We start from the raw sequence: 13,694 nt of genomic DNA on the forward strand, positions 1-13,694 counted from the left end.
TTCATTGGCCATAGTTGACAGACTTGCAAGATGACAATGATTCTTTTAACAGCCATCAAAGGCAGATGAAAATAGAATATTGCAGTGAACCCTGTTCTAGATGTTGATATGGGGGCTAATGTACCCCCTCCAGGGAAGCCTTATGATGTTCTACCTGGAAATAAGAGTTAGAACTGAAATGGGGCTACTGAAAGATCCCCCAGACTATCTTACTAAGAAACACAGGCAGACTGGTGAGACCCTGAGCTTTGGTCCCCTTAAGAAGACAGAGTTTAAGCCTAGTTATGGGTTCTCTGAGTTTTCCAAGTGTTTTGTTCACCAGATACAAAGGTACATCTACCAATAGCAATTAACTGAATCCTTACCACTATGAGGTAGGCATTATTATTTTCCCATTTTTACAGGTGAGGAAACTGAGAATGGCCAGGTTGCCTAACTGGATCAAAATCTCACAGTACGTAAGTGGCAGAGGCAAGTTATAAACCCAGGTAATCTGCATTGAGAGTGATTCTGTTGGTGACTGCACTGTGCTGTTGCTTTGTGGATGTTAATTCTTAAGTTCTCTTAACAATCTAGGGAGGTAAGTATTGCCAGCATTAACTAGTTAGTGTCTCTAGCTTCTCATGCCAGAGAGAACTTTTGCTCCGCATCTCTACACTCCTCACTCATCTCTAGTTTTCCACCAGCTCTATAAATGACCATTCATCCTAGTACTCTGGAGGAAAGACCATTTGTCATCCTTGATGTGTCTCTTCATATCCCCACCCAAGTACTATCAGCTCTTCTTTGTGCCCAAAGCAGAGAGTGAATCAGAGTTCTTTTTACCACCTCTTTCTTACCTCTTTCCATCTAAGTCCAAGCCACCTCCCTCTCTCCTTGGATAACTCCTACTTTAGCTCCTGTTATGACAGTTGGTCCTCATGTAGCCCAATGGGTCTTGCGATGCTATCACCAGCAGTTTCCGCTATCAACAGTTTCCACTATCCTTCCCCTGCACTTGATTCATATGTGTCTTCATGAGATCCAAGGGCCTAACAGACCCTGTATCATGCTTGTTTTGAAACATAATGTTCCATCATAAGCAGCTCTTCAATGTCATTTAATTTGTTCCAGCAACATTATTTTTGATAACTACCTAATATTCCATAGCATCCATACTCTGTGACTTGCTTATTTAATCCTATGTTGCTAGGCATCTTTTTTATCTCTAGCTTTTGCTGTTCTAAATACAGCTACAGTGAACATCTCTGCGGCTCAATCTTTTGTTGAATTACAGCCTCCTTAGGATGATTTTCTAGAACAAATTATTTCAGAGACAAAACAAAAGATAAAATGGCTTCTTTTGCTGTTAGTGCTAGGTCATGAGGTAAGTAAGGTATTTCTTCATTGTCCAGGGGTGATTCTGTGCAGATAGACCTTTATGGACCTTGGAAAGTCATCATTGGCCAGAGCAAATGGCTCCAAGAGGTGACAGGTTCTGGCGAGACATTTGAGAGAGCCCATCTGGCTCACGTCATTCACTTGAATTTCATCTCCAATTGAAAAGACAAAGACTAACTTCCTGAAAATTTGGACCAGGTAGGAGGAAGACCTTTCTGGAGATAGTTTCCCTAAGCATCTGCATCTGATATGTGTTCATGTCCACATACACATTTAGCTAGATAATTTGAAATCATAGGGTATGAACATCTTCTATTCTTTTAAGAGTTAACCTTATCTCACGTATAGTTTCCCTGTTGCCATCAAAGTCTTCAACACCCTCATTTTAGATAAATGTAAATATTCCATAATGAGTAAGCTCTTCTTCACTCATTTACTTGTCTATCGTTGAACACAGAGGCTGCTTCCAAAATTTTTCTGTTCTGCATGTCATTCTGTGGCATGTTTTCCCTGTGTGAATAATACGCAGTGTGTCTGTTTCTTTCCCCCTTTGGATACTGAGAAGCCTAGATTCAAATTTATGACCTAGACATAGCAATGTATGGCCTTCTCTAGTCTATATTTTTTATCTAAGTGTCTACATCTTACTCTTTTAATCTCTCCGATCCTGAGATTGCACTCCTTCTTTATATCATATGAAGTTCCTTATTGGTTTGCTCAGAATCTTGAGGAATGAGAAAGAATGCAAATTATTAATAAAGTAGTTCAGAAAATGCTGAAGTGACCAACTATAGGCACACAGCTCTTCCTTTCCTAGGATCACTAATTAGTTAGCATACTTAGTATAGATTCCAGTAATGACATCACCAGTTCAAATAGTCAGCATATCATTTGGACCCTTGATTCACAATGCCCCAGAGATTCCCAAAGGGAAGAGGGAAATGTGGTCGAAACATTAAACAGGTAACAAAACTGAACCTTCAATTATACTTTCCACACAGGCGAAAGGGCTGAGTCGTGCCGAGTGCCAAAGGTGGTTGGGGATCAGGGATGTCACCTGTGGTCTACCTCTTAATTTTTTCCTTAATTTACCAACCCATTGGCACCGCACAATTGCTTCCACCAATAGGACTTGGAGTGGATACTAAGGACAATCTTGCCGATAGGAAGGAGGAAGAAGGACTAGGAAAAGACAAGATGAGAAGAAGGCACTTTCTACCCTCAGTAGCTCCTTGTTTTGCTGAGAGCCGGCTCACCTTTGCAAACTGCAGCCTGCAGTGCATTTTCAGCCCAAAAAGCCTTACAGGGCCTGGCTCAGGAGTGAGATACCAGCATCACTTTTATGTCTTGGCATTTTGACAGGTAAAGGACCACTCGCATCCTCTAGGCAGGATCCTGGGCTCACATCCTGGGATGTGTCCTAAACTGGACATTTTTTATTCTTGATTTGTTTTAACATAAAAGATCCCAGAAACGCAATTCATCTTCTTTATGGTCTGGGAGGAATAAACCACAGTACAGGGAAGCAGTTTGGGCTGTGGCAGTGCACAATGGAGCAAGGACTGGGTTTCCTCCTCTGTAAGGAAGGACATGGATGTTTTCCTCCAGCCTCCAGCTGGGCCCTTGCTCCTGCCCAAAGACTGAGCCCAGGTATTCTGTTCACTCACAACCTACCCAGCTGCTCAAGAGAGACTGTATCCCCAGGCCTGGGAGGGTGGGGCACTCAGGAAGAACCCCAGGGGGCTTAGGGACTCAGTGAATGGACAGACAGATGGCTTCCCGTCCTGACCACTGAAAGGTCAACTCCTGAAAGGCAGAGGCAAGTCTCATTTTCCTCTAGCTTCCCAGCAAGGTCTGTGACAGAGCATAGGCCTTTGATAAATGTTTATGAAATTAACATCCTTGTGGAGGGATGGATGGATAAATAGGTAGATGTGTTTAGGGTTTGAGAAATGATTAAATAAATAAATAAATATAAAAAAATTTTAAAGTGCCAGTCAACTCTAGGATTCTCTATCTCCAAGGACTTGACAAGGCTTCTCCAACCTCAGTGCACTTTCTGGTGTCACATCCACGTGCTCCCTTACTACTCCTCATCCTCCTGGCAAATCTTCACTCATCATTCTAGAAGCAGCATGATTTTGCTCATGCTCCCTCTTCCTGGCCTCTCTCACAGCGCATATGACTCTGTTCTTGCTTCACAGCATCTCCCTCCATAAATAGAGCCTCCTCAGGGCAAAGACCAGGCCAAAGACCTCCTATATGCCCATTCCTGGCATCTGGCTCAGTCTTTGCTTTGGGTATTAAATTGACTTCTGAGCACAACCTGTTATATTTTGAATTATTTAGGGCATTTTAGATGGTCTGTAACCAGTATCCTATAAAATTGTTTTGAAGATTATTCAGGGCAGGTAATTAGTGACTAAGGCTTTACCTGCACACAAGAAAGTCAGAATCTTTATCCTCTCGGACTTGAAAGTTACATAGGACTCATTAAATATTTCCATCACATTAACATTAAAAAAGAAAACCACCAAGTCCTATTCATCTACTTTTATCTCCAGAGCAGAAAGGGATGTTTTCTAGTCTTAATTGCTGGACCTACAGTTCAAGAGTGAGGTGTTCCACAGCCTGCTGGGATGCCCCAAGCCACAATTAGGATTGCTTGGAAAACGTGGAGACCTGTGACTTGCCAAGTGGCTGAAGATTCTGAGTGACAAACAGCAAAACATGGGATTTTCTGTTCTTGAGAACCCATTCACACTCTGATTTTTGTAACCTAAAGAGGGAACATTTCCAACTTTAACCTTCCCATCAAACCCTGTTACTCTGGGCACACCCAGCACCCTCATCAGGGTTCATCATTTTGAATGCAGAATGATTCCTTCTGGGATACCTTAACCCTCCCTCCAGAAAAGGGAAGGAACTGACTCAAGGTCACAGAGCTGGTTACTGATGGGACAATGGTGAGAACTGAATCGAGCCTTTCCTTTGCTCCACTGCTAATCCCCAAATGTGACCAGGCCGTAAGAGTGAAGGACAGATACTCATTAGTATTCACTCACTCATCCCAAGCAATTTCTGGTACTCAGACCAGGACTTTGTTCTCATCCCTAAAATGAAGAACATTCCCCAAATGAGCACATCCTTCTGTATTCCAACCAGAAAGTAACTGACCGTGTCAGTTCGGCTGTCTACACAGACTTCTAGGTGAGAAAGAAACACAAAGACTCACAAATATAGAAAAGAGAAAGAGAATTTCCCCTTTGGGAATTCTAATTCCTTAAGCCCCTAGGAACCAGGCAAGTCTCCTGAATGACTGTCACCCCCATTTTTGGTGCTGGAGTTAAAACTCCACTTTTTGTCTGGTGATGAGAGCATAGTGGGAGCATAGTGGCTTGCTTGGGTGAAGACAGGACATACTGGAACATGCTACTCTTGTGTCTTTTATTCTTTCTGTGGGCAGAACCCACAAAGGACTTAGCTAGCTTGGCTTGGTATTTTCATTCTTGCAAAGTTTCCTTCTGAAGACTGTTGGCCTGCCTAGCTTAGCACCTGCTTCATGGCCAATGCCCAGTGAGAGTTTGCAAGAGTGTTTTGAGTGGAATGATCTTTGTCCCTTAAAGAGCAAGAAATGTAGGAAGAGAGTGGGCCAAACTCCAGTGGATCCTGGATTCCTTGACATTCAGGGGCTGCCTCTCATTCTGCCTCTTGCTCACACGGAGAAAACCACTAGTACCTTCCTGCTTCACCGGCTAGAACCCAACAGAGTCCTACCTTCTTCCACTCCCAGGCCCAGCACTGGGAAGAGCCAAGTACAGACATTGACTATCCCAGAAAAAAATTTCTTCCAATCTGTTAACATCTAGCACACAAGAATAGAAGGAAGTCCTTCTTTGTGATTGTGTTAAAATTCATGGATGGTCAGAGAGGCTATCTAGCCCAACAACCTCCTTTTATAAATGAGAAAACCAAGGGGACTTGCCCAAGGGGTCAATCATTTACACCCTTGGAGCTGAGCCTCCTTCTCACTGAATTTTGACCCCTCAGTCTCCCTGTGGCTCTTGCTAGGTATTAAGGAAACGTTAGCTGAGTTACACTAGACTAGTAAAGCAGTCTGGTAATTCCTATCCAAGTGCTTTTTCTTTTAAACCACTCATTCTGAAACTTAGCTAGGATAGGAGAATCAGCTGGATCATTTAAAAAATGCTAATGCCAGGCCCTACCTCCTAAGATTCTGATAGAATTGGTCTGGGGTTGTGGCTTAGGCACTGAGATTTTTGAAAGCTCCCAGGAGATTCCAATGTGCAACCAGGGCTGAGAACCACTGTTCTAAATCACACTGCTCCATAAGGGTAAAGAAAACTGCTGTTCTCTCATTCTATTATTTCCTCTCTTCTTCCCCAATGTGGGCTTAAGGGTTTGGGTGAGGAAGGAAATGGAGAAAGACCTTCAATTCACCCTTAGAAATAAGCTGCCTGTCCCCCACCTTTAAAAGACACAGAAAAGGACAAGGTTTGGAGATCAAGTTAAATGTCCAATTTATTTTTATAACTTGAAACCAGAACAAACTTGGTTTTGAACAAGCGTACAAATGAAATGGCAGACACATGCGGAACTCAACATTGTGACATTAAGGAAAAAAAGAGGCCCAAAATCTTGTACAGAGAATAAAAGGAACAATAAATATTTTACTAAGCCATATTGAAATGACCTCCTGTCATCTCAACATTTTATCCATAATAAAAAAAAAAAGTGCCTGTTTCTTAAACAGAGCACAAATACCAAGCAATAATAAATAGTTCCAAACTTGTAGTAAAAGACAAAACCTCCAAGTAAACAACAAAAGCTCATACAATAATAGAAAAGGTAATAAAAATATTTCGCCTTGCCAGTACAAATGCAAACAACTTAAATCAATGTAACTTTGCTTTGCAGGGCTAAGATACAAAGAGCACCAAAATCACGGGTTTGCCTGTGTTCAACAAAACCTTCAACTGACAGTTACTTAGGACCGGGATGAAAGGCTAATTTCCTTACGTTTCACATTTTGCTTAGAGTAATTCAGTCTCCTCTTCTCCTCATGAAAGACCCTCTCATGGCAAGTGGCGGGTTCCAATTTGGGGCAACTTTGAACAAAGTTGTGGCAGTGTGGAAACCGGCCTGAGGTCGGCTGGGTCACCCATGCTAGAGGCCTCTCTCACTGGGCCATCTGCTTCGGTGGTGGTTTTTTAAACACAAAAGAGAAATAAAATTCCCTGTTCTCTGCAGGTGACAGAGACACACAATCCTTGTGCTTTAGGATGGCTTAGTCCTGGCATTCTGGTGACTTTGTGTAAGCTGGTGAGCGCTGGCTAGCTTTTATGATTACAGGAGGCTCTTGAGGACCTTAACAGGGCATGCAAAAGGAAGGGCAGCCCCTGGGTCTTTAGGTCAAGCAGTAGGAAACTGAAATCTCAGCTTTATCTCCCATTCCCCATTCCCTCCCCCTTTATTTTAACTTTGCAAAGGTAAGTGGCAAGGAGGAAAGATCACATGGAACAGAAAAGCTCCCAGAAGAAAGATTTCTGCGTTTGGTAAAGAATTGCCCCAAAGGATGCTTGGTTATACTTTCATAACCTGAAATAATGGTTTCTTACATTTCCTGAAATAAAAAGATGGCTTTCCTGATATAGGTATTTTTTAAAAAATGTATTATTCCCTTGTCCAAAAAACCACCACTTTATCTTAAAGCTACTTGGCTTTACAAAAAAAAAAGAGAGAGAGAGAGAGACAGAAGGGAGGAAGGGAAAGGATAGAGAGGGAGAAAGAAAAGAAATTAAAATTTAAGAAAATGAATAAAGGACAGAGGATAGAAGTTGGAGAGGAAATGCAAAGGAGAGAGAAAAAGATATGGAAAGGCACCAAATTCATCCCAGGCCCTCGCATTCAAAAACTGACGGAATGTAGGTTTTGGAGAGCAAAGCGGCAAAGCAGGGAAGAAAACAAGAGGCCAACACTCTCCATGGCACAGAAGGTCCTAGTCCAGATGGGCTCTCCTTCCTGAAATCCAATTTCCACCGCTCTCAGTGGCAGGTCACTTCGCCTGTACCGAGCTGGTATCACCAGCTCCTTCTATCACATTTTTATTCCTTTAATGTTTTCTTTCTCAAGGACTGAAGAAGCCCACTTTACATTACTTTCTGCTCTTAGGGGCAGGAGAAGGGGTGGCGGTGGTGGTGACTGCCACCACAGTGATGGCAGAGAAGGAAGATGCTCTCTTGCTCTCTCTTCACTACATCGGACATCTTACAGATGGCCTCTTACAGAAAGGGAGGACTCTGTGGAATGTGACTGACATCTTTACAAAAACTCATTTTTTCCACTCAACATGAATAAAGAATTTCCCATCCGGTCTGCTGTGGCCACACCAAGGAGCCTTGATGCAAGGTTTGGGGCATTCAGAGTGAAGCCCAACGCGAAGGGTTCTTTGTGTAGGCCAATTCCGACAAAAATATATACAACTAAAATGATTTGTGAACCAAAGCATTTAACTACTTTCTTTTGTTTCTGTTTCTCAAAGGTTGTCAAACAACCCTTTTTCTCCTGTACAATAGGACTTAACATACAAATTTTTTTTTTTTGCAATATTTTATCCTGCCAAATTAAAAAAATATATTATGGCAGCCTGTTTGTTTTTGTTTTTTTTTTTCTTTTTATTTCCAAATTCACTAACAAAAAGGTACATTAAATCCCTTTAAAAGGACAAGCTTACAGTTAAAAAATTACAAGCTCCAGTAAAAATACAGCAAGTGCCTACATCATATGAACCAACCAATAATATCCATTCCAGAGGGAAGTGGGAAGAGAAAAATAAGTACAGGTCAGAAATGTGATTTTTTTTTCTGCAAAGCAATAACAATATTAAGCACTTTTTTTTTCTACATACTTTTTCTACATGGTGTAGCAATCCCCTTTTAATCCCCAAATACAAGTTTCTATACATTTTTTTCAAATAAAAATTCAACACCCAAGGCAGAAAAAAATTTACTAAAACTCCGACTTTACAGTTACTGTGACAAGAACAAATTTATAGACCCACCATTTAAATTTTACTGCAACATTTTCAAGGAAAAGAAAAGGGTTTTTTTTTTTTTTCTTGTTTTGTAAAATGCCCAGGCATTCTCGATTATTACAAATACTGGTCCACTTTTACAGTAATCAAGAAATTTTAATATATATAATATATACTAAAACCCCGTCACCAAAAGAAAACAATATACACGCAGCCACTGTGGCATTTTTGTATAACCTATTAAGCAAACTTTGAAAAAAAATGATCGCTCCAACACACATACACACAATTTTTTTTTACCCTTGTATGTATCCAATACTGTAAACGTATTTTTAAGACAGAGTGCACTAAATTTAACTTTAGAAAAAATTAGCCGTTGTTCCTGAATTGCTTTTGTTTTGTTTTTCATTCAACGATATCAACTTGTAACTTGTGTCACTTGAGTTTTAATTCAGCAGTAAATCACCTCCACTCCATATCTAAGCAGCGTTGTCCCAAAAACAAAAGGGGCTGAGGATAATTCAGCTAATGGATGTCCAAGGTTGTGCTGGGTTTATTTCTTCATTTGATTGGGTCTTATGGCATTTTCATATCCTCTATCTTCAACCAGGATTTTTTTTTCTTTTTTACTTAAAGTAAATGTGGCTTTGTTAGTTTCTAAAGAATGTACTTTTCTTGTTTTACTTTTTTAAAAAGTCTTTTCATTTTAAAACAAAAAGTTTTGCATTTGTCTCAAGAGACTCAAATAGGAAGATCAGTTTTCAAGGCACTCACATCAAATTGAATGGCAGTAGAAAAACTGTCCTATAAATTACTATTTTGTTCTTTATAGTGCCAGTATTGTGAATGCCACGCTTAGCAACACTGACACTCAATCTCAGCTGTCCCTTACAGTTTAACCCACCTCTGGGCCAAAGAGAAGAATATGCTGCAATTTCTTGTTTAGAAGCCATTTAATTTAAATGCAAACAAAAGCTTTAAAGTGCGGGTTAACAGAATTCAAATGTCTAATCTTAACAGTTTGATATTTAGTAACCTTCCAACCTAATGAGATAGAAAAAAAAATTACTTAGTAAGTAGCGCTGGGCACCTTCAAATGGAACTCTTTCCCTGCTCATCCAATAAAAGAAACAGAAATTCACAAAATTCCTCCCATCCCTACAATGTCATCAGTGTGCATCAGTGAGAAAACACTAACTTCCTCAATTCACCATCAGGGCATTTGTCTGCTTAAGAAGTGATCAGTTACCACTTGTAGCAACATAGGACTTGAGATTTATGTGGTAGGGGTGATAAAAAGAGAGAAGCTGCCAAGCCAGAAGAAGCCTGAGAGAACACTGTTCCTTTCTTCCTTTCTGTGTCACTGCAAGCCACCCCATCTACCCAAAACAGTAACCTCGGCCCATTTTATTCAGCCTAATCTACAGCAAATAGCAAAGACAGCATCCCAGGGCATACCAACATTCCAAGAAAATGATAATTTCTGCTGGTAATGCACGACTGCAGGATGCTTTGGGGCCATTTTCCAGAGTAGCCCTCAAAAACTGTTTCTCTGGTGGCACTGAGTTTGTGGGGTGCCCACCCCAACATCACCACTAAAAGTTTTCCTTATGCAATATGAAAGATGAATTCAACACAGAAAAGGCCTCTATGACTCAGGACATCATCAGTGCTACATCTCCACTCCAATGCTGAAACAAAGTGCTACAACTTTAAAGATTGTTATCGCTGTACATCCAATCCCCCACCCCCAAAACAAAACAGAACAGAACAAAACAAAACAAAAAAAACCGCATGCCACTTTTTATTTCAGGACCAAAAAAAAAGTAGGAATAAAAAAGTAAACAACTTTAAAAGTCGTTTAAGTGTTGGCTTCTTCACAAGAAATTACACATGCTTAGCTTAAATTTCAAAAAAAGCAGCGCCCGCCCCACCCTCCCCCAAATTATAATTTAAAAGAAGATATGCTTCCCCTCTACATTGCTCGCCAGTCATTTGCTCAGGCTACTACTGGGTTTTAAAAAAATGAAGAAGGGATGGATACCCAACAAAATCTTTTAAAGGAATTTAAACAGAAAGAATAATAATAAAAAGTACCTGCACATGCCAAAAAAATTACAAAACCCAATAAATACAGAAATTATTGCACAGTTAAAAGGCTCCACAATTTTTACTGCCTTAATCAACCCTCGGGTTTCCATAGGACTTCGCAGACACAGGTTACGTTGGAGTGCCGCCTCCCCTGGGCCCCGGGGACACGCGGGGTGCTAAGTGGCGGTGACACAGAGGCAAGTCAGGTCAGCATTCTCTCGGTTGGCAACGGTTCCACTGTACAGATGTGGGTGCCCAGCCCGCACGCTTAGCTCCTCTCGGCCTGCTCGATTTTGACATCGTTAGTCAGCAAGTGCTCGCCATGCCACTTTTTCATGTGTTTCTCCAGGGTGCTGTAGACGCTGAAGGGCATCTGGCAGATGTCGCAGCGGTACACCTCCTTGCCGATCTGCCCGTGCGTCTTCATGTGGCGCGTGAGCTTGCTGCTCTGCGCGCACGCGTAGTTGCACAGCTCGCACTTGTAAGGCCGCTCGCCGGTGTGGCTCCGCCGGTGCACCGTCAGGTTGCTGCAGTTCTTGAACACCTTGCCGCAGTACTCACACGTGTCGCTGCGGCGACCCTCCTTGGAGCTGGGCCGCCCCGGGCCCGGGCCACCCAGGTGCGGCGTGCTGCCCCCGCTGGCCGTACCGCTGCGGCCCGACAGACCGCCGTCCAGCAGGTCACCAGGCGGTGTGGAGAAGCGCAGGCTGCCGTTCTCGGATGAGTGCTCGGACGATGTGGCGAAGGGCGACTGGCGCGCGTCCGTGAAGCCCAGGAAGGGGTCCTTCATGAAGTGCCGTGACGCCGCGTAGCCCACGAGCCACTGTGAATACACGTTCTCGGATGGGATGAGCGCAGCGGGCGGCAGCTCCAGGTCCTTCTCCACCTTGATGCGCTTGGCCGCGCTGTTGAGCCCAGGGCTGGGTAGCGGCGCCGGCTTGCGCGGGAAGAGACCTGGGAAGGGCTCGGCGCCTGGCGCGAAGCCACCGCCGCGCCCGTTTACTGCGCCACCCGTACCTGTGTCGCCACAGCCTCCTGCGTCGTCGTCGTCGCCAGCATCACCGCCGCCCGCCCCGCGCTTCAGGAAGGCGCCGCGCTTCTGCTTGTCAGCCAGCAGGTCGCCGTACTGAGGCAGCGCGCCCAGGCCCACGTTCTCCATGACCTTGCCCAGCACAAGGGCCTTCTCATCAGCCAGAGCCTTGGCAGCACCGCCCACGCCGCCCCCAGCTCCGGGCACCCCCGGCACCCCGCCGCCACCGTTCTCGCGGTTGCGGCTCAGCTCCGAGTCCATGCTAAAGCTCGACTCGGGTCGGCTCTCATTCTCAAGTAGCAGCTCCTCCTCCTCCTCCTCCTCCTCCTCGTCCTCCTCCTCGGGCTCGTGGCCCAGCGACGGGTCGCTCTCGTGGTGGCGGAAGTCGCCGTCAGCTGCCTTGAGGCCCTCGCCGGTCAGCTCGCTGGTGCCAGGCTCCGGGGAGCTGGCAGCCGAGAGCCCGTCATCAGAGCGGCCGGCCAGGGAGCCGGCCTTGTGCATGTGTGTCTTCATGTGGCGCTTGAGCTTGCTCGCCTGCGAGCACGCATGGTCGCACAGCTGGCACTTGTAGGGCTTCTCGCCCGTGTGGCTGCGCCGGTGCACGATGAGATTGCTCTGGAACTTGAAGGTCTTGCCGCAGAACTCACACGACTTGCTCTTGGCCGGCGGCTGCGGTGGTGGCGTGCCACCGGGAGGCATGGGCGGCAGCGGTGGCGTGCTCAGGAACGGGGACTTGGGGCTGGGCTGGAAGGGGTTCAGGAGCCGGTGCATAGGGTTGCCGCGGCCCGGCGACACGGGCGGCGGTGTGGAGCTATTGCCCGCCAGCTCGCGGAGCCGCCGCGAGAAGTCCATGGCGGGAGAGTCGATGGCCATGGGATTCAGGCGCATGACTCGGTCAAAGGCACTGGGGTGCTGGGCGACGAGCCCCATCTCCTCCGCACTGAGGCGGTGCGGGTCCAGGTGGTGGCGTGGCGGTGGGCTGAAGAGTGGCGGCGTACCAGGCAGGCGGCCCTCGCCGAAGCCCGGGTGGTCGCGTAGGATGGGGCCCGTCATGCGCAGCAGGTTGAAGGGGTTGCTGTCGCCCAGGAAATTCATGAGCGGGGACTGCGCCACGGCCTCAGGCCCGAGTGGCGGCGGGATGGTGAGCCGCGGTGTGAGCGAGCTGCTGGCCGGCCCGGGCTCCAGGTAGATGCGGAAGCCATGCGTGTTCTGCGCGTGCTGCAGCAGGAACCACGCGCTGTTGAAGGGCTGCTTGCATGTTGTGCAAATGTAGCTGGAAGGCTCATCTTTACCTGGGGAGACACACGGACAGAAAGGCAGAGCGTGAGAAGCGGCAGGGGCGCAGGCACCGTGGGGCCACCGGCCTGGAAACGCATGGTGGGGACGTGGCCCAGTGCCCCAACACGCGGCTGCAGGGCTGCCAACTGGATGTCAGCAAGTTATGTCACTTCTGTAAGCCTCGCTTTGCTCCCCTAAAGAAAAGATGTTCTGATTCCCTTTTGTCCCTGAGGCCAAGTGAGATCTGTTTGTGAGGATGTCCGCATCCGGCAGGAACTAATACATCACAGGCTGGACTACATAAAAGTAGCCAGGGCAGAGGGCACCTACCCGGGGCTCTCTTCACACTGAAAACCAAGTAGACAAGGAGTTCTCGTTCAAGGCACTATAGACCCCAATAATTCTGGGGAAAGTTTTCCTGTGCACCATGGGATGGTCAGCATCCCTGGCCTCCACTTAGGAGATGGCAGAAGCAACCTCTCCTCAGTGAAAACCAAGTGTCTCCACATCCTGCCAAATGATCCCTAAGGGGTAAAATCTCCCCTACCCCTTGAGAACTAGATTCAGAAAATATTTGATTCAAGGAAGTGCTACCCAAACTCAAACTGTATTGTCTTATAAACATTTTTTCTTTCTTTAAGGAAATGGCTGTGGTCCATCTCCAATCTTTGGGGATTTTAGCTAAATTGTAGAGTTTCATACACCTGTGTTCAACTGAACATGCATTTTCAGGAGCAGGAGAAATATAACACACTGTGAAGGCCTAATACCATGTGACAGCTGACCCCCACCATGTCCTCACACACAGTACACCTCAGTGTACTGTTCTGCCTCCAAAGACCATGGGGTGGGGGTGGAGTG

The 13,694-nt window shown here is 45.5% G+C and overlaps 1 protein-coding gene across 4 annotated transcripts in view; it reads right to left on the minus strand.

Moving 5' to 3' along the window:
- Nucleotides 1-5,896: 5,896 nt before the first annotated feature.
- The window catches only part of BCL11B (B cell CLL/lymphoma 11B), a 94,412-nt gene continuing 86,614 nt past the window's right edge, over nucleotides 5,897-13,694 (minus strand). For 3 of the 4 annotated variants that reach the window (XM_012803429.2, XM_012803428.2, XM_003787029.3), the window contains one exon: nucleotides 10,794-12,847. In XM_012803429.2, coding sequence (XP_012658883.1) covers nucleotides 10,794-12,847 — 2,054 coding nt within the window. Of the gene's footprint in view, nucleotides 12,848-13,694 lie in introns of all 4 variants that reach the window. The other variant, XM_003787030.1, reaches the window with a different exon arrangement.

This window comes from Otolemur garnettii, unplaced genomic scaffold (genome assembly GCF_000181295.1).
Source record: "Otolemur garnettii isolate 467f Iridium unplaced genomic scaffold, OtoGar3 scaffold00020, whole genome shotgun sequence".
NCBI classification, from domain to species: Eukaryota; Metazoa; Chordata; class Mammalia; order Primates; family Galagidae; genus Otolemur; species Otolemur garnettii.